Source organism: Grus americana, chromosome 10 (genome assembly GCF_028858705.1).
Source record: "Grus americana isolate bGruAme1 chromosome 10, bGruAme1.mat, whole genome shotgun sequence".
NCBI classification, from domain to species: Eukaryota; Metazoa; Chordata; class Aves; order Gruiformes; family Gruidae; genus Grus; species Grus americana.
The window spans coordinates 24,492,814-24,514,276 of NC_072861.1; the positions used below are offsets into that span (position 1 = coordinate 24,492,814).

At 43.5% G+C, this 21,463-nt stretch overlaps 1 protein-coding gene across 1 annotated transcript in view; it reads right to left on the reverse strand.

The window, feature by feature from the left end:
- The window catches only part of MAP1A (microtubule associated protein 1A), a 68,570-nt gene extending 52,770 nt beyond the window's left edge, over positions 1 to 15,800 (reverse strand). Inside the window, exons 1-2 of the mRNA XM_054836815.1 lie at positions 15,595 to 15,800; positions 10,664 to 10,765 (exon numbers count right to left, since the gene is read on the reverse strand). Coding sequence (XP_054692790.1) covers positions 10,664 to 10,765; positions 15,595 to 15,754 — 262 coding nt within the window. The 5' untranslated portion in view covers positions 15,755 to 15,800. The remainder of the gene's footprint in view (positions 1 to 10,663; positions 10,766 to 15,594) is intronic.
- Positions 15,801 to 21,463: the final 5,663 nt, after the last annotated feature.

The following is a 21,463-nucleotide window of genomic DNA, read 5'->3' on the forward strand; positions in this document are numbered from 1 at the left end:
GAAAAATCTAAAGCTGTTTGTGACAGAAGTCAGCTGAAAAGAGCAATGCTTGGGATTGCTGCAGACACATGTAACAAGAAGAAACATGGGCTGCGCTTACAGCATGGGAGACTGTATTTTGGGAGACTGCCATTCACGAGATCTTTGAGGTCATGCTCGGTGTGGTTACTATGAGAGCATACAGCCCTCAGTCACATAAGGAAGAAGCACAGAAGCTGACAAGTGCTTGCTTTTATATTTCTTGTCAGAAGTATGTTGGCAGACAAATGGTGCAGGAAAGTAATTGCTTGAGGACTACAAATCACATCTAAATGTCCAAAGAATCATTACTGCATCTGTGAAAAAAATGTTAACCACTGACTTTTTTACTACGTAAACATGCAAATTTAGGACATCGTAGTTCTTTTACTAACAGCCAAGAGCTGAACAAAATCCATGACAGGATTATCTATGTTACAGAAGTCTCTCTAGCAAGACACCACAGCCATGGGAAATATACACTGTAATATAACTTCCACAAGCAATTGGTCTTTTGCCTCTTGTGTAGAACAGCTTTTCCTTGAACACACAAACTTGTCATCTGTACTATCTGCGAGCTATAATTTGAATAAACAAGGCAGCCTTTTTTACTGTCATGCACTTGAGATTGATCACTGAAAACTAAGCAGTGTAGTGGAAAAAAGTATATGGCACAAGCTGACACTCAAAGTCATTCCAAGTTCCATGAAGAAGATGAGTCACTTGTACAAGTAAAAGCATTAACCTATGAGATATTTGTTACTGTAAAAGGAGGATCAAATGCAGGCTTTGAGACTAAGATGTGCATAGTGCACTCATGCATTTGCCTTTGCTTCTTCTCAGGTTTACAGCTTAACATGACCTGATTTGTGCCACTAGTAAAACTCTGTTCTTTAACTGTTGCAAAGTTGAATTCATAGAAGCACAGGCTGGAAGAGACCTCAAAAGATTACCTGGTCCAACTTTTAATGGGAAGAGGAACATAGATACCTAGCACCCTGTCCAATCATATCTTGAAAACCTCTTGAAAACTTGTCAGAGGAGTAAGTGCCCTCTCTGTTCCCACAGAATACTGCAGTTACATTTTGATTTCAGCTTCAAACACTAAGCATTAACATAATGCAAATATAGCTTGGAACTAAGTACTGTAACCGAGTGAGAAATTGCAGATAGGAAAGTCTTGAAATATTCCGTTAGGTAGACTGCTTTACGTCGTCACATTGTATTACCAGCCTTCATCTTTTGTTTCTCGCCAGTGGTGTCAAACTTCTACTGGTTGTTATAAGTCTGTAGAGTGAGAAGCCTTTTGCACTAAATAGAAGGTCAAAGAACTACTCCGGCTTTACAGGAACTGCTATGCTCCAGATGACTTTTCCCTAATCACAGAGTGCAAACATCAACCATTAAGGGAATGATATTCTGAGATTAATGCATATACTTCAGAAAAGAACAGTTTTATCCTCCAGAGACGCTGCTAAGCATACCAGTGTGGAGGTACATGTCCCTCACACAAGCGAGACTAGGATCTTTCAAGTAGTATGGAATCGTAAAAACAGTAACTGGAAGGGAGTTTTCAGGAGATGTCTAGTACAGCCTTGTGCTCAGAGTAGCCAACACCAAGCTATGAATACTAACAGGAAAATCAGTTGCAGCCACTCTTCTCTATGCTCACAGCAGGAACAAGAGGGCACGTACAGTGTAGAGTGGAACAACTCCTACTGTTGAAAAGTTTCTAGTTTTATTAATGTCCATCTGGAGCAGAATGGTGATGAACACACATCTTCATACGGCTGTTACAGGATATGCAACAATGAATTTGCAGCAAGTCACACCAGAAGTTCAAAAATAAATTAGGAAGATTCTTAACCATGGAAGTAATCAGTATAGAATAACTGCTCAAGCAGAAGCAGCGTAGCTAAAAGAGCATTTGGTTAAGACTGCAGCTATCTTCCAAAAGTTATTATCTGATGGTACATATGGAGTGCAGTCAAGACTGTTCCCAGTTTACATTTAGAGCTTCTTCTAGATTATATTACCAGTCGTGACCTGAAATTTCTCTAGTAGCAGTCCTTCCCACATCCTCACCCCGAACCATGCCATAACCATAGCTTCTTGCTAACTGTCACAGGGAGAAACCTGTCTACGCTCAAGATCCACCACCACCAAGTAAATCCTGGGATTATAGCATAAATCCTCAGTTTAAGCCTTTCAGCACTCATCTCTAAGCTACACTATCTCCTGCTGCAATCTTCAGCTGTATGGACTGTCATCATTTTGTACAGCTCTTGACAGCTGCTTAATACATTTTAAATTGTGGCCATTATTCCCATGCTTACTCCTTTTGCCTCAGTATTCGTGAGTCCATGGACCCCTTCTGAGGGATCACCTTGCTGCATTTCAAGATCCGTGCTTACTGAATCAGTCAACAGGAATATGCAAGTATCTAGTTTGAGACAAACCTGCCTCTAGACTTTCCTAATCCCAAAGCCAATCTCTGCCTGCCTGGTCTTGCCTTAAGTGCTGCCAGGGGACTCTATTAGAGAAATGACATATGCCAGCTGTACACAGTTGCCAGAAACCAAGTAGCCACCTATAGTAACTGATCTGCTCCAAAGGCCAATCCATGTTCCCTAGATTACCAGGCCAGAATATCTCACATCTATGCTGCTGACCACACCAGAAGCAGGAACAGCTGAGAGCCAGCTATGCTTTTTCTTTCCCAAAAAATTACTAGAGCAAAGAGATGTTTTGCAGAGTTAGCAGGAACGTGTAGTCCCACAGGAAATTCTGGAGATGTGTAATGATGGGGAGGGGCTCCGAGGAAGAGTGTCAGCATATCTAGTACCACATTAAGCTGCAAACCTCCAATTCAGGATCAAGTCACTATGGACAATTTCAACTCCCTTAGTGAAATCAGGTGAGATGAATTTGCTCTACAGAGAAAGTCATGCCAAACTGTTTAATATGGTTATGATCCTTAGTGATACCACAATATCAAAAAAGTGGCATGGTAAGAAATTTTAGCAGTATTAGCCACTGCTAGCAGAAAGACTGCAATAGCTCTAAGTCATACTGTCTTTTCCTAGGGAAAAGAATCTGACCACCACCCACTTCTCTCCCTGACTCTTCTCAAGCAGGCAGCTTCCAAAGCTATTGAACTACTGAACACATTACTTCTGTTACACAAACCGCCTGCATCATCTTCCAGAAAACAAGCACATCTAGACACTTGTCCAAATACTCACATCGAACCATCCTGAAGCATAAGGATACCTTTATTCAACAGACCCACGGAACAAACTCTAAGCACAAAGACAAGACCTGCTAAGGGGCTTAGAGACTTGTCTCTTTGGGGGATGTCTGTGTAAATAAAAGATGTAAGTTATGACAGAAGAAACAACCTTTTTGACAGTGTGTCAGTCAAAACTTGCCTGCCCTACTCCAGCTGATCAACGACATTAGCATGTCCTGTAGCTGTTGCCTAAGCTGTAACTCACTCATCACAGTGCTGTTCATACTAAATGGGGTTGGGAATTCATGCCAGGAGTTACTTTTACAGTGTATAGGAGAAGAGCCTCCCCCCTCAGATTAGTTTACTAAATTTGATAGAAAATAACTTCTTTGGGGTATCGCTTTCGAAGAGATAACAGTATCTAGGAAATGTCTTACGCTGCAAGAACTACACCTGCATAAACAAAACCTAATCTTGAATTGCAGCACCTCAAGAAGCCATATAAAGAGACTATTTATCAATATACCCTGCATCAATATTTGCTATAGGATGAACTAGAATTGCACTTGATCCCAGGTAACAAACATTTTGTTGAACAGACACAGGGACAGACTGGTCAGGGACAGTTTGCAGGCAAGTTTCTCCAGGAGAAGCTGGGAATTCTCCTAGAACACAGAGCACATCCCATTGGTGTTTAAACCCTGTCACTTTTTCTCCACTGTGTTACTGAAGTACACCAGCACTAGAATCTTAAGGAACAACTTGACTGAGCCAACTCGAGAACTTTCTCCATCACACACTGGTTAATACACAGCAACATGTGAAATCCCTACATCGAGTAAGAGTGTAAACACACGGGTTTCTTCAGCTCTGCCAGATCCCGCAGATAGCTATGGCTGCTTAAAGTCTGCACTGTGGCACTAGAACCATTACTGTAAAAAGGAAAATAGGTATCAATTTCCTGCTTTGCACTATCAGAAGATAGAAAACAGACTTACAGATCACAAACTGATTGACTAAAGTGAGAGGCTATTGTTCTGATGCTTAGTTGAGACCACCAATATCTGTCAAATTAAAGCGTAATTATAACAATTAATCTGCATTTCTATACAGGTGAGATAAAATTACTGCTACTGATCAGCAAGTTTGTCAGAGAAGTATGCAAACAGACCATAGAATTGTTCGTGTTACTGGAATGCTATCCATCCCTATACATGCCTTAGCTCTTTCCTGAGAAAATATTGAACGCTTCTTATCACATGCTTGTCTAATGCTAAGGACTGTTGGGGAAAAAAGGTCAGGATCTTTAGACCCTAGTGTGATAAAGCGAGGATTTTTCAGGTCCAGTGATACCACAGCACTTTTTAAAACAGATTAATGTTAGCCTAGCCATTATCTTACAAATGCACTGTTAGCAGTAAGAACCCGAGTCCTTAAGATCACAATGGGTGAATAGCAAGAACCTACAGTCCTTTAGGCCACATGATTAATATCTCACATTTTCCAGATAATTAGACCTGAGTGAGGAAGCCCACAGGAGGTTTCATGGAACCTTCTAAGACTCAACAGAAATAATTTCTGGGGAGAAGATAGGTAGTATTTGTAAATGTTTAATACATTAAATACTTGCAGTTATAGGGGAAAGCCTTCAGACAAGAAAACCTGCCATGCTTTACAGATAGTCAGAGTCTATCTAATGCAGTTTCCTACTTTACAGCCTGAGTCAAAATAATGCTTCAGGCTCCAGTTACGTTGCTCTAGACTAAGAGCTGTCCTGCCATACACAAATGGAGACGTGGTTGTAATCTTAAGTCAGCTTGCAGGTCCTGTTCACCTACGGGACGACAAGGCCACAGCCATGACAGAGGCTTTTACAGAGCAGCTATTTGCCAACTAATTTATGAAGAGCTTTAAAGTTACAACAGGCACAAAGAGAACTGGTAGCCAGAAGCCCTACAGGATAACACTGAACTGTTTACTATCTCCTACACAAGAGAGAGTCTTGTTATTTCTTGTTTTCAGACCTAAACCTAATGGGATGCAGAAGTCTAACCTGGAGGTGACAAACACACATCGCCGTTATCCCAGATAAAGACTAGATCACAAGAAAAAGCAAAACCAAGAGAAAAATCACAAATTTTATACTTTTAGTTATCAGTGGGTTTTGATTGTCCAAAATTAGGGTTATGCCAGTCAAGAAAGGCTTCAATAGAAAGGGAGGTTATCGGCTCAGTCCATAGGTTTCTTCTTAACTAGCAATAATTATCGTTCGCTCCTTCTAAAAAACCTGCCATCCACAAGCCATTCAGCTGTTGCTCTAGTAGTCTCTTCCATATAGATATGAGAGCTTCCAGATCCACGTTATACCTAACAGAAACACAACCCTTCAACAGGGGCTAGTGATTGGTTTCAGTTAGTTATTTTCCCCTCCAGTTAATTCCTTTCAGATTTGAGGGGGGGGGGGGTTGTGGGTTTTGTTTGTTTGTTTTGGGGGGTTTTTTAATGCAAAATAGATCAGACAGATGTTTGGATGTTGGATTGCTCTTTCAACTACCCCTTGCACTGGTATTCAGCTAGTGACAGCTACAAAATAGAAAACTCTTCATTACTTGCTACAGTAGAATAACATTGCAAAAGTCTGTATCAGACAGTTAGGGGCTGTAGAGTTTAAACCCTCAGAACGCTTGCAGAAAACGGGGCCTCTAACAAGTCACTGTTTAACTGGTTGCAACAGCAGGAGACAACTTGAGCGAGATCCGATTGCCTCATATATCGCTCTACCCTTTCCCAGTTCCACTAGAAAAGTCAACTAAGTTCTTCCACAAGGCATCTCTGTTTCTCAGAACAGAAGTGACTGTGAATGGCTGGTAACAATAACATCCATGTCTGATGCTCTTCTAGAGGTGAGATCAAGTCTGTCAGACCCAGATCATAGAATGGTTTGGGTTGGAAGGGGCCTTAAAGATCATCTAGTTCCAACGCCCCTGCCATGGGCAGGGACACCCTCCACTAGAACACATTGCCCAAAGCCCCATCCAGCCTGGTCTTAAACAATTCCAGGGATGGGGCCTCCACAGCTTCTCTGGGCAAGCCTGTCCAGTGCCTCACCGCTCTAACAGTAAAGAATTTCTTTCTAACATCTAATCTAAATCAACCCTCCTTCAGCTTAAACCCATTCCCCCTTGTCCTGTCACTACACTCCCTGATAAACAGTCCCTCACCATCTTTCCTGTAGGCCCCTTCAGGTACTGGAAGGCCGCAATTAGATCTCCCCGGAGCCGCCTTTTCTCCAGGCTGAACAAGCCCAACTCTCTCAGCCTGTCCTCACAGGAGAGGTGCTCCAGCCCTCTGATCAGCTTCATGGCCCTCCCGTGGACTCTCTCCAGCAGCTCCATGTCTCTCCTGTACTGGGGCCCCCAGAGCTGGACGCAGTACTCCAGGTGGGGTCTCACAAGAGCGGAGTAGAGGGGCAGGATCACCTCCCTCGACCCGCTGGTCACACCTCTTTTGATGCAGCCCAGGACACGGTTGGCTTTCTGGGCTGCAAGCAGATCATAAGTCTGTGTTGGACATGCAACAAGATGCCAGCTGACCTATGTCATTAGCTACAGAAATTAACTAATCAGAACTAAATTTATGTAACTGCACACTGGAGAGACCCATCGATATCTAAGGAAGGTCTGTGGATGCACAGATGAACAGAAATCTTTCATTTGTACTGTTCACTTCTGTACTTAATTTCTCCTTCTGTTCTGCCTCCGTCAAGATTTAATGGTTTGAAATATGCATCAAGTGTTCTGTAACAGACAGACTTAAGTAAGGCTAAAAGGGACAACAAAGTCTCCCTGTTTTGGCTCATCCATTTAGTAACTCCCCAAAGGGTGTGTCTCAAATATTTATCCAATTTCCTTTCTGAACCACACAAGCTTCTTTCCAAAGGATGTTGTGGAGATAAATTCTACAGCTCCGTTATCAGTTGAACGTGCAACCATATCACCATATTTTCTTTTGAATGTGACTTCCACCAGTTTCCCTTAATTCTCTCTAGCTCTTGTTCATCTCTTTAGTCAATTTTTTCCCAAACTGAAGCATCTCAGCTTATGTGATAATTTCTTGAAAGAAAGCTACTCCAGACCTCTGACCGTCCTCACTACCCTTCTGAGCTTTACTGCAGTGCCACTACATTTGAGATAAGGGGACCAAAACTGCACAGTATTCAAGATCTGGGATCTAGTATACAGTGCCATGACGCTCCTTGTTTTATTCTCTGTTCTTACCCAATAATTCCTAATATTTTCTCTGTTTTGTTTGCTGCCAAGCACTGAACTGATGTTTCCAGGAACTCTATCATAACTACAGGATTTCATTCCTCCATGGTAATGGTCAGTTCAGAACCCACCATTATTTTCAATTTCAAGCTACATTTGGGGGCTGGTTTTGCATATGGGCATTTACCTTACACAAGTTAAACCCTTCAGTCAGGACTCAACACTACTGAGTCCTGAATGACTTTGGATTATCAAAGTTGCCTCACTGCTCACCCTTTAACATTTAAGTAGCTATGTCAAGCAACATGTACTTTGCTGAACCCAACTGGCAATCCACCTCCATTGATGGAGCCGGCTATTTACATCAGAACTTCTGTTTACCCATCCTTCTCTCAGTAACTTCTGCATACCAAAGCCTGGCCCCTAATTCTATCACCAATAGGCTTCCTTAAATAGACTTCATGGACTTAGATTCTAAAAACATATTTGGCTGTTAGACTAAATCACTCCTTTGTATGTTTGCTGATCTTTTCAAAGAACTTCCAAGACATTTGAAAAGCAGGACTTCCCTTTGCAGAACCAATGGTGACTCTTCCCATATAGACACTAATTCTGCCTTTTATTATAATTACTACTGATTTGCCCAGTAGACCTGACAGTTGGTTAACAGACCTAAAATTCCCCAGATCCCTCACATTTATCACCCTTTGCTCCTCAGGAACCAAGCAAGGGAAGTGAGGGGGATACATGTTGCTATTAACCCAGATATTTCAACCCTGAGTTATAAGAATTCTTGGGCAAGTGTTATATTCACAGTGACTTGTTAGTGCTTAGTCTATTTGTACCATATACTCTGTTATAGTTGTTTCAAGTTTAGACAGATCTTTCACTGAGCATTTCAACCGATATGTTTCATACAGAGTATTTTAATCCTGTGTGTTTACATACACACACTGCTTTGCAAGGAGGGAGACTATCTCAATGTTAAAAAGTCACAGGAAAGTTAAGAGACCTCTCAGTCAGCGGCACATTTGAATAGAGTCCAGGTACCTTCTTTCACAGCTATGCATTAGGAGAACAGCTTTCCCAGCTGGAAGATATATTCAGAAGCTTTGACAAGAGTGTAAGATGTACAGTGAGCTATAAGACAGTCTTATATAAAAAAAATATTTTGCATCAGTGTCATCTGTGCTTACTATGGCAACTTTAATATACATTACATAAAAGTATTACAAACATCCTAACCAGAGTTCAAGCTTCTCACAAGCTAAGCAAGCACACTTTATAAATGTTAAAAATGACATTTTTATAATGTTCTTACTCATTATTCTTCTCAGAAAAGGGAGATAGGCCTTCAAAAAAAGGGATTCAGAAAGTCATTTGACTAGTCTTACACACTACTTGCAACACATTTTGTGCATACAAAAATATATTCTAAAACCCAAGAGACAGATAATAAATAGCTTATGAAGTAAAACTGTATGGACTGGACAGGAAATTAGCAAATGCGATGCCCAGAAGGAAGATCCAGGAACTACAGGCCTATCAGCCTGATCTTGGTGCCAGGGAAGGTCATAGAGCAGATCATCTTGAGTGCCATCATGTGGCAAGTGACACAAGGTGATCAAGCCCAGTCAGCATGGGTTTATGAAAGGCAGGTCCTGCTTGACTAACCTGATCTCCTTCTGTAACAAGGTGACTGGCTTAGTGGTTGAGGGAAAGGCTGTGGATGTTGTCTGCTGGACTTCAGTAAAGCCTTTGACACCAATGGCCGCTCATTGCTTGGATGGGCATATGTTTCACTGGGTAAAAAACTAGCTGGATGGCCGGGCCCAGAGAGTTGTGGTGAATGGAGTTAAACCCAGTTGGCAGCTGGTCAGAAGTGGTATTCCCCAGGGCTCAGTCTTGGGGCCAGTCTTGTTTAATATCTTTATCAATGATCTGGACAAGGGGATCAAGCGCACCCTCAGTAAGTTTGCAGATGACACCACATTGGGCAGCAGCATTGATCTGCTTGAGGGTAGGAAAGCTCTACAGAGACATCTGGATAGGCTGAGACCAGCTGTATGAGGTTCAACAAGGCCCAGTGCCCAATGCTGCACGTGGGTCACAACAACCCCATGCCATGCTACAGGCTTGGGAAAGAGTTGCTGGAAAGTTGCCTGGTGGAAAAGGATGCAGGGGCATGGGTTGATAGCTGGCTAAATATGAACCAGCATTGTGCCCAGGTAGCCAAGAAGGCCACCTGGCTTGTATCAAGAATAGTGTGAGCAGCAGGACTAGGTCAGTGATTGTCCCCCTGTACTCAGCACTGGTGAGGCTGCACCTTGAGTACTGTGTACAGTTTTGGGCCCCCCACTACCAGACAGACATTGAGGTGCTGCAGCATGTCCAAAGAAGGGCAACAAAGCTGGTGAAGGGTCTAGAGAACAAGTCTTATGAGGAGCAGCTGAGGGAACTGGGGTTGCTTAGCCTGGAGAAAAGGAGGCTGAGGGGAGACCTGATTGCTCTCTACAGCTACCTGAAAGGAGGGTGTAGCCAGGTGGGGGCTGGTCTCTTCTCCCAAGTAAGAAGCAATAGGATAAGAGGAAACAGCCTCAAGTTGCACCGGGGGAGGTTTAGATTGCATATTAGGAAAAATTTCTTCACCAAAAGGGTTGTCAAGCACTGGAACAGGCTGCCCAGGGTAGCAGTTGAGTCACCATCTCTGGAGGTATTTAAGAGACATGTAGATGTAGTGCCTGGGGATGTGGTTTAGTGGTGAACTCGGCAGTACAATGTTAATGGTTAGACTTGATGCTCTTAAAGGTGTTTTTCAACCTAAATGACTCTATGATTCTATATTGTGCCACCTGAATAACATACAGAAGACACATTCTAACTTACTAGCTTAACAGGCTTTTAAGCAGCACATGTTTCTATTCACTCTATTCTCAGTAGTAAGGTATGTAATTTTAAGTTAAATTCCTTGCATCCAACAGATCCCTTAAGATGTTTTTTCTTCTTTAGTATTCATGTCTGCAGAATCCTGGGCAAACAATTCACTACTTGAATTTGACATTCTAAATCACAATCAGCTTTATTCTGTATATTTTTCAAACCCAAAAGAAAAGTTAAGTTAATGCTGATAAACCAAAAAGCTGACCTTTGACTTCTGAAGAAAACTGAGCCAGGTGTCGGGTTACAAAGAGTCGCAGTTGCTGATTCAGGTCACAGGACAGAATGTTAATGTTCCAGGAACGAATTCCTGCCCAACAAAACAAAAACAGAAAAGAGAATAGTGAGCTGTTACTAGATTTACTGCAGAAACAGAAGTGGAGATAGAGAAGTAACAGGACACACAAGGACCAGTGATGCTCTTCCAGAAAAACATTTAGGATGGAGAAAGTCTTCAGAAGCAGTGGGCTGTAAGATACTTACCTTCCATAAAAACTTCTATCTCTGAAGCACATGCAGCGAGCAAGTCTTCATTCAACTTGGGCTTCATGCAAGTGAAACTAACAAGCTATAAGGGATTGCGGTTAAATAAGTTACACTGCCTAACCAAGCAAATAGATTATGTTCGGTTGACATCTTCTGCATTATCCAGCATTGGTCACTAGTAGAAAAGGCCTACTGGATGGTTAAACTACTAAACAGCTCAGACACCAGCTTCTCTGCTCTTACAGCCTGTGCATCCTCCAAGCCACAAAAGCCCCCCTCCCAACTCGCTCTGCCTAATCGCTCCTTCAAAGCCCCTGATCCCAATGAGACCCTTTGAGTTTGCTCTTTAATCTATATAATCTTTGAAGCTAATCGCCTTCATATCACAGCAGGAAGCAGCATCTGCTCCCAGAGCAAGTGGCACCATGCCATGCTGGGGAAGTCACCTTCAGACCTCAGTGTGAACAGTTGTACGTTCCGGATAACACCAAACACTACAGATCTTCACATCCCAGTAAGGAGCAGCCTCTCCTGGATGGTGTGATACCACACTTCAGCACCATGAATCACTATTCCAGCCTCTTGTGCTGCTGCCTGCTGAAGTACAGATGTTGAAGGCCAATGTCACAGACTGCTAAGAGTTAACTGAAACAAGAATTTCAGCCCCAGTGTTTATTGATAGGATCCTCACTGAGAGTTCTTCCACCATCTTCTGGAGACATGTCATCTGTTACATAAAATATAAAGATTTATTGCATCAGATATCTGCCTTCTTTCAAGTGAAGCATGTTGATTTTTCATGGAAATATTCCCAGTTACTGCCATTCTAGTTCTCCAGCACAGTAATCCCATGTTGTGCAACAGCTTCTGCTGGCCACCAGTGGGAAACAGGATCTTCTAGGATACAAGCTCCAGCTTTCTATACACAACCAAGACAGAGTTAGTAATCATTGCATCATACAGTTCAGTAGTCTCAAGGCCTGCAGAATCTACAGCATCTCAAGAAAACTTTGTTCTTAGTTTCTTTTTCTGGTGGCAGCTGGAGTAGAGTAATATAGCTTATTTATTACCTGACAGTCTGCACTGCAGAGTGCTCAAAAAATCCTCAGTAAACCCTCTGAGCATCTGGGGGGGGGGGGGGGCGGCGGCACGGGGAACAACTTACCACCACCTTCATTGTCACAGAACATCTATTCCTTTCAGTTTGGGCATGGGATAGGAACAAATGAAACAAGTAATAAAAGACAGGGAGCAAGAAGGTGAACAAAATGTTTTCCTATGCTATACTCTTGGAAAGCATGACTGTTTAAACAAATGTCCAATTTAAGTGCATCTTAATGCAGTACTGATGAGCATTCTGACCTGGACAGGAACAAGGAGGCACTCTGCATGGCAAATCCTGCTGACTCTAGCTGCTGTGTCACTGTCACAGTGTCCTACTGCAGCAATAAATGCTATTTGAGGTACTGCTACATCCTCTAGGATGCAGAAAGAGAGGATCCTCTTTCAGAGCAAGGAAAGGGAAGAGTGAAATTATCTCTCATCCTACTTGCAACAAATCATTAAACTTTTTCCCCTCCAGGTAGTCTGAAGTTACTCCTAATTTCTCCCCACTTGCCACAATTTCAATTTATCATCCCATGGCACAGGAGCCATGTCCTTGCTGATTAGGATCCTGATAGAAGAGCACAGACTATACCATAATAGGGTTTCTAAATATTCATGCTCTCTGCACATGCATAGCTTGGGTAAGGTACCATGTGATCCATCAGTTTTCCATCGCTTTCCTTATGTCCTTGTGAACTTTATTTCCTGCTGAGGTAATTTGTGTATAAGATTTGGCATTTCCCCCTAACACCAGACCTAGTCTTCCAGATATTTTTCTGTTTATGTGAGTTTTGTCCAGTTTTGAAACAGTAAGACCAATATTTTAGACAACATTTTAGAATAAGTGTTTTTTAAGCAATCTGTATCCCACAGATACACAATGCCACTACCTAAAAAGCACTACACATGGAAACAAGCAGGTCCCTATAATGCCTATATTCACTATTCCATTCTCCTGAACCAAGGTATAGGAAGAAATCTGGGAAGCACACTTTTTAGATCAGTCAGAGCAAGAGATTTGTGCTGGGTTTTTGAGGTTTGCTTGTTTTGTGCAGACAGGACACCACGGCCAACAGAAGACAGACAGAAAACAAAACCTAGCTTTTGCACTATTTAGAAAACCCTATCTAGATGTATAGTATGTAACACTTAGGACCAACTCTGCTTAACAACTTTATTTGCCAATTTTGTTAATCTAATTGTTATCAGGGCTATAAGCCCCTTACCATGCTTACCAAGTTGCAGAAAAATGCTTTTCTGAAGGGCAGAAGTATTTTATTATTTACACTGATTTCTTTCCTAAGGAAATCAAAGCTTCTGCTCAGCAGCCTGTTCTACCCTCACACAAGCCTCATGTAAACCCTCTCCAGCAAGTTATCACTTAAGAAATGGGATACCATACGTAAGAATGGGTGTACTATTTCCACATTTCTGAACTCCCTGAATCAAGAGTACAGCCATCTCCAACGTTATAATATGCTGTCTGTTGACAGATCTCAAGAGTCTGCTGTCATTTTAACTACTTTTACTTTTTATATCCATCTTCCAATTTGCAGATCCTTGTCTCTTTCATGAGGTCATTCTCCCCTTTCACAGTGGGAAAAGTCTCCTCTATGATTTGCTGCAGGTCCTGCTCCAAGTCAGTGACAGAGGAAAGTCTGAAATTCAGGTTTCTAGCTCCCTCAGCAGTTAACTTCTACTGTTAGTAACTTACCAATACTGCTTAAATATCTCTCACACAAAGAAGCCCCTGCTCTTGGCAGAATTTTAGTAGCTTTCTAGTTAGACAAAACTGTAGAACTTACTTCTGCTGTGGCAATTACAATTTGTGTTGCAAAATTAGCATTTCTTTTTTTTCCTCCAGTGGGAATTTCCAGGTCATTGGCATATGACTGCAGAATCCAAGAACAAAATCCATTAGCTTACAGTCTGATCTGTCACTATTTCAAAGATTCAGAGAATGGATATAAGCATGCAGGTTGGCACACCAGTTCAGTGAAGCACCAAGCAAAGATGATCATCCTGTTGTGCAGAAAGCAGGAACAGTCCCTTTGAAGAGGGGGCTTCAGAGGCCAGATGGTCATAATCTGACCTACCCCTACTGGTTAAAGCCGTCCCTTGGAAAAGTTCTCAAAGTAGCTGGTAAATGGTCTGCCAGCAGAGATGGTTAGAAAAAGGTGCTGAGATTGAGGAGAAATTGGACAAGATTTGACATTTTTATACCCACTCCCTCTCAAATTGCCCTGTTCCTCAGTACTGTTGAGGCTTGAGAAGAAAACAGTCACAGAAGTATCTCCAAATAACATAGTTTGACCACTAGCATCTTTTAAACCAATGTGTCTTGGAAATGGGAAGCAGGGTAGAAGTGCATGCAAAGTCAGAAGCCTGTTACTTTATTTCTCAGAGGTGCACTACACTGCTTATTACAACAGGGATTCCCTTAAGGTCCTGATGTAGCTGACAACCTCTCCATTCTCTTCTTAGGAACCATCAGAAACTGCCACAAAGCAAGAGCTACCATCCCACCACCTCCTTACCCCTCACTTTTAACAACACTACATCTAATATACAAAGACTAATTCATTGCCAAGGCCTCTGGGTGCTACCACAATATGGATAACAAAGGAGCAAAACATTATGGCAGGCCTATCTTGCTCTGTGCCACTCCTGAAGCAGTTCACTATTGTGGCTCGTCCACCCCGAGCCTCTCATAGTTGCTCCTTAGGCAGGCAGAGGCCATAGCACAAACCCCCGTTTGCAGCTGTCCCCTTGCACTGCGGTAAACAGTCAAGCAAGACAAAGCCTCCAACTAATACAACAGAGGCTTGGAGTAAGATGGAAATAAGATGCAATTCACTGACCCACTAATGAAATAGAAACTTGGGGAAATTAGAACCATAAAATGTCTTCAAGCTTTAAGACATTCTAAAAGCAGCATTAACTGCGTTTCACTAACACAAATAAAGGAATGCTTGGGGGGAATACAGCAGCGTATGGCCTGAATGCCTGCAAGCACACCAGCCCGCAGGAGCAGAGCCGGACTGACTCGTTACCGATGCCATCCGTCAGTGGGCTCGTCCTCGCTGGAGCCGACACCGCGGTCACCTCACCCCTGCGGGCTGCGCCACCGGCCGCGAGCCACGCCCTCGCCCGCGAAGCCCGCCCAAGCCCAGCGGAGCTTCTCCCCCCAGCCCCGAGCCCTTCCCAGGATCTGCGGCCCCAGGACGTGCTCACAGCAGCCTCCATCTCCTCCGCCCCCGCAGAGCGCCAGCCCTTCCCTCAGCCGCCGCCCGTGGGCCGCCTCCTCCCCCGCCCGGACCAGCGGGGCCACGCCGCCATCCCTCCGGTAGGAGGTGGGCGAAGTCCTGCGGCGGGGTGGCGGTGCCGCAGGGCAGGGCGGGCACCGGCGGCTCCGCCTCGGGCCGGGCGGCGGCGGGGACAAGGCGGCAGGCGCGGATGGGCTCGCATCCCCGCGGCGCTCGGATGCAAGGAGCGCCCTCGCCTCTCCCCGCCCGCGGGGCCTTCGGCCGCGGCCCCGCTCCTCACCGCGCTCCAGGGCGCTGCGCAGTGCCCCCCGCTCCGGCTCCGTCCCGATCTCCCCGATCACGACGAGCAGCGCGTGCCTCCGCGGCTCCCGGCGGCGCCGCCCGCCCGGCAGCCAGGGCACTGCCGTCTCCATAGCTACTGGCCCGGCCGTGGTCTCCATAGCAACCCCGGCGGCCGCTGCTGCAGCGCGCGGTGACTGGCGCACGGCTCTTAAAGAACCCTGAGCTCCTCCCCGATTGGGCGAGCTGGCACGTGATCCTGCGCTACTGCGGAGGAGAGGGGCGGGGCCCCGGCACCCCGCCTCTCCGCTCGCCGCACAGCGGGCGCACGGGCCTTAGCCGGGCCTGGCAGGCCTCGCCGCCACCGCGCCCGTGGCCGGTTGCCTGCGCAGGGCCCGGGCAAACCCGACAGAGCCTCGGCTCCAAGGGGCCCCAGTTCTCTCCCGGCTCAGGCAGTCCCCAGCGCGGGCTGTGCTGGCCAGCAGCACCCGGCCTGCCGGCCCGAAGCCGGCCTGTCTGCAGGCGCGGAGCACGGCGCCGTCCCTGACAGGACAGCGGCTGCCGCTGAGCTCCAGGCAGCGTTGGGGAAGCGGGACTCCCCGGTCCCCGGCTGGGCACGGCTGCGCTCCCTTCTTCTGGCACTAGGAGAGAAGCGGTACAGCTGCCAAGCTCCGATGCTCAAAACCGTGTGCGGGGCTCACGAGCTTTAAATGAATAATTCGGAGGGGAGTTTAGTTTGCCTTCATGATTTTAGTGTCAGAGAGTTACTTAAATACAGAAATCCATGGAGACTTTTAAATGCCTGGTGTTGAGTCGTTGCAGTATCCACAATAAAATCACGGACACCAGCAGTGCTAAAAGATGCCTAGGCTCAGCATCATCGTTCACATTCCTTCCTTCTTCTGCATCACTTGGAAGTAAGCAGAACAGCCAGGTCTTCATCTCCTCCTGGTGGTGGTTCTTCCTGTTCAATTAAAGACAAGTGTAATGGTCTCTAATGGCAAGTGATGGGATTTCCTAGATTCCAGAAAAATGAGATATGAGAAAAATCTCTCTGAACTTCGCTAACCGCCACTGTAAACCTGTTGTGAGCTGTCAACTGCTGTGTAGACAGCCAGCTGTGTAGACGGTAGTTCTTAACGTCCAGGACGACCAGAGAGGGCCTTAATTCAGGGCACAAGTCTGTATCAATAACAGTCAGTTCTAGCTAGCCACATCCTCAAAGCACTTCAATGCAGTATGTAGAAAAGCTGAGCAAACTCAAACTTCTGCATGCTGAATGAGGGAGACCCACCAGAAAGTAGTTTCAGATAGAAAAATCCATGTCTTTTCTAACAAAGAAAGGGAGATGCATCCTGTGCTGATGCAGCCTGGTGGAAAAGCAACCCAGCTGTTGTAAAACAAAAGTCAGCAACAATCTGCAGCGTTTCCTAAAACCGTGTCAGGTTCTGGCCCCTGCGGTCTGCAAGATTTCCATAGAGATGAGCTACAGTTTAGGAAGCTCGATGGTTAGATAAATCAGTGTCCTGCCCTGTTTTGTTCCTTAGTACCCACGAAGCCTGCAGTGAAGACACAGTTGAAACCTCAGAAGGTTTGGACACTCGGCATTTTGGCAAGCGTACGTGAATCTATAGTGTCATAAGACTCTGACAGAAGATAATCAGGAAAAAGGCCAATCACAGAAATGGGGAAAAATCCAGAATAATTATCTCTGCAGGCTACAACTGATGTTACTAGCTTACAGTTTTCTCAAATTGAGATCTTTAATCTGAAGGTGCTCTAGCTCTCAACAGATAACTTAGGAAATGATGCAATAGGTCTTTTTCATATTAAATTGTGGTGACACCACTGGCTATGATCTTTAGGAAATAAATCTTGTAAACAGAATTAGCGCATCGGAAGGGTTTAATTTATTTCTGTGTGTTGTAACTTGCATAGCATCATTAATTTAGTTTATCTCAAGGGATTGTACTGCAGCAGGTAAATATGTGAATAAAGCAATAAACCTGCAAATAAACACCAGCGTACAATATATTCTATCATGAAAGTAGGACTGTAGATCATGGAGGGAAAACATGATGACAAAACATGAAGATGAAAGATTTTCAGAGATTTTCACACCAGCTGGTAGAAGTGTCTTCTGTTTTCAGGTGATTCAGTCTTAATACTTGCTGCTTATTTTTGACATGGTAGCTTTCCAGAGCTGCAGCTTTTCACTGCAGTGCAGAGATGCTCCTCCAGCTGGCTTTCTGCCAAGCAGAAAAGAAACGAGACATGCAAACTGGAGTGAAAGCTTAAAAAGAATATCCAAGCATGGTTCTGTACCAGAGAGACTAGAAGCTCTAGGGAAGACTGTTTACAATTAAGACATGGGCTTTTATGATGTGATCCATTTGCGTTCTTCTACTGTACCATCAAATGGCAGAATAATGGTATTTCTGTTGCTTTCTGATGTGAATCAGAGCTGTCTGTGGTCACAGTAGAATTGGGGTGGCTTGAGTCCTAGTGTGTGTCTACTGCATAAGGCAGTGAAATGAGGGATTTCCAGCCTACTAAGTTCTTCCTTTTCCCTGTAAATTCACATTCTGGATCCATAGGATAGATCTGTATAGTAATTATGGTGTAAGTTTCTGCTTTCATGCACTGCAGCAGTAGCTGGCACCCCCATGAAATATCAAAAGCTGACTGGGCTGATTATAGATATTAGAGGTCCTGACAAACATCACAGAATGAGAGGTGGCAGAAGCAGACAAAAGGATTATGTCTAAACAGTGAAGGATGATGAATCACAGGTAAATGACCATTATAAAAATGGATTTAGAAAAATAGCCTAAAAAGGATCTTCATAATATCATGGGAAGAACAATCTACACGATTTCTCAGTACTTTAGCCTGGAATGATGACCTCCTGTCCTACCCAGCTAAAAAGGTCCATATGAATAAAAATATTTCTGGGAACCAGAGATCTATGGCAGTATCTGAAAGAGGATAATGTCTTTAACTGAGGTAAAATATAAAGTCATTTTGGCTGTGACATTTCTAAGAAACAAGGAAAAATAGGTGACTGCCTAAAGGCCTTGATCTCTCCTGTGGTGAACACAGCTATCCTTAGGTAGAGCAGAAGAACCCAACTTTGATAATGCTTCCATGTGGAGATGGAGCCATGTGGCCATTTATACTGTCACTTCCAGGATGTTTTGTAAGATACAGAAAGAGAAACAGAGGGCTAAGTCCTTCAGCTTGACCAAAGCATGTATATTTTTGCTTCTCTTTAACCCCATAGGTGATTTATCAGAGTAGAACTCCTATTCCTCCCACTTTTGTCTTATAGAAGGTGTTGCAAGATACTGAATGTCTTCTGTGCAATTTGGAACAACTGCAGCTCTGACCAAGACTAGGATCTAAGTGCCTATGAAATTATCATATATATTTATTGTGTCATTTCCAGTGATCCAGAGCTTTGGAATTAAAATAGATGTTTATCAGACCAAGAAAGGTACTAATTCATACTGATGCAGCAATCCCTCTGTGAAGCCAAAGTGATTTTTAATCGATTAAAATACAAATACAAATTGATTAAATACAAAGTGGCCGGAATTCTTACCTCTTACCTTCATCGTTCCTCATAACTAAAACCAGTTGAAATAATGTAGCTGAAACAGTCAGGCAAAGCACAAGCATAAAAAATGAGCACAAATGGAATATTAGTAAGATTTTTTGCAGATTGAACTGTATGGGTTGCCAGCAGCCTCACTGAACAGTGCAAAGAAACTGTAACACTACACTTTCCACTATAACTCTGTATATATCTTTCACAACTTCTCTTGCCCAGTAAAGCCATGTAGTGATTTTCAGATTTCTCCAGAAGAAGGTGCAGAGAAATTATGTGATCCTGGCTTACAGTGACAGAGCTAAATTGCAGTTTTACATGATGCATTTTGTGTTACTGAATATGTTAGGAGTATTCAAAAGAAATGATATGCAAGTCAATAAGTAAAATGTATGCTTAGGATGGAAGCTAATTTGCTGTGGCAGTCTTAGCTATGTAAGGCTCACATGATTAAATGTGGGGGTTTTTTGTTGCATTCATATTGTGAACACTTCTTTGTGGTCGGTCTTTCACAAATTAAGAATATAGATGCATTGCATTAATGTTAAGAGCCTTTGCCTGAAGGCTACAGAAGAGCAATAAATTGCATTGTCATTCATGATTGATGCTAGTCCCACTGTATATCTTTCAGTATTCTACTGCTCCTGGAGCACACAGTCTCTGAACACTGGTTAAGTGATCAAATAAACCACAAATCTTGTACGTTTGCACTGAAGTTCATCAGCAATGAAAGACTAAGTAAACCAACTTTAGAATGAATATAGAAATATCTGACTAAAATAAAGTTTGACCAAGAAGTGTACGTAGATATGAGAAATAGGGTTTAAGAACACAGTTAAGTACAAAAATGCTATTTCACTTACCCTCTGGGACTGATTTAGAGGGTTGGCTGTCCTGCAGGATTGGGCGTTACTGTGACCTAAGGAAGCAGTCCTTGTGTCTGCTGCTTACGGAGTTTCTGATATCACATCAAGAGAAGCAGAGACCTCCACTTCCATGTCTCAAAAGGTAACACAAGCAAATTCATTGTTTAAATGTATTTATCCCACAGCACAGCTCACAGTAATGTCTCTAAATATGGGTAATGGCTTTAAACTGAAGGAGGATAGATTTAGATTAGATATTAGGAAGAAATTCTTCTCTATGAGTGGTGAGGCACTGGAACAGGTTGCCCAGACAAGCTGTGGCTGCCCCCTCCTTGGAAATGTTCAAGGCCAGGTTGGATGGGGCTTTGGGCAACCTGGTCCAGTGGAGGGTGTCCCTGCCCATGGCAGGGGGGTTGGAACTGGATGGGCTTCAAGGTTCCTTCCAGCCCAAACCATTCTAGGATTCTATGAAATCCTGCAGTCGTACGTATTTAAAACTATCTTAGCTTTCCTTCAATGTTTGATTGAAACGTAGTGTCAGTTGCCCATACATTACTCTTGGGTCAGCTTAGTGAAGCTTTAGGAAGTGTTTTCTCAGCATCCAGAATTTACCCTTCTCAAAGAGATGCACATCGATGTCACCAGGGCACCCTCTAGGGACCACTGTGTAATTGGTTGTACGCTACTGTATTCTGAAAATGATTTAACGTTACTGGGTCTGTGAATAAGAGATGGACAATGCTCGCATGTTCCAGACAGATATTAGTAAAACCCTAAGCTTTCTGAAGTCCAATAAAAGCATACTGTATATGTGGTGTCCGTATCTTTGTCAGATAGAGATCTAATGGCTATAGAACCTGCCTGAATTTCCATGTTATCATGCCAACAAAAAATGAAGTAAGGTGCCTGATAAACAAATGTAAGGTAATTGCTTGTAAGGTTTAAAAAGTCTTCAAAAATTACTATGCCTGGGTTTTTTTGCTTTCCTTTTTTAAATTCTGCTACTGATTCCCTCTCTTGGCCCAGCTGTTTGTCATGCTTTCTTCAAAACAGGAATTACAACCTTTGCAGATAGCCATTCATTCTCTTTTCACTCTGTCCATGTTATAGCTAATGGTCAAAGTTCCAGTTAGTTTGTGGCTGCTAGAAATTATTCCAGTAACTTCATCCATCAGAGCATCACTTCTTACACTAGTAAAATCAAATAGGTATTTATTTTAAAACATAGAGACTGTTGAGATTAGGTTGAAAGGGATACAGAAATAATACAGACAATTCTCCAAAGGTGTTTCTGGTCTAGGGAAAAGTTGTATTCTTACCAGGCTGAGTTACAGTATCTCAACAGTACAAAGCAAAATCTTAATGAAGATAAAAAATGAAATCCTGCAGTCTAT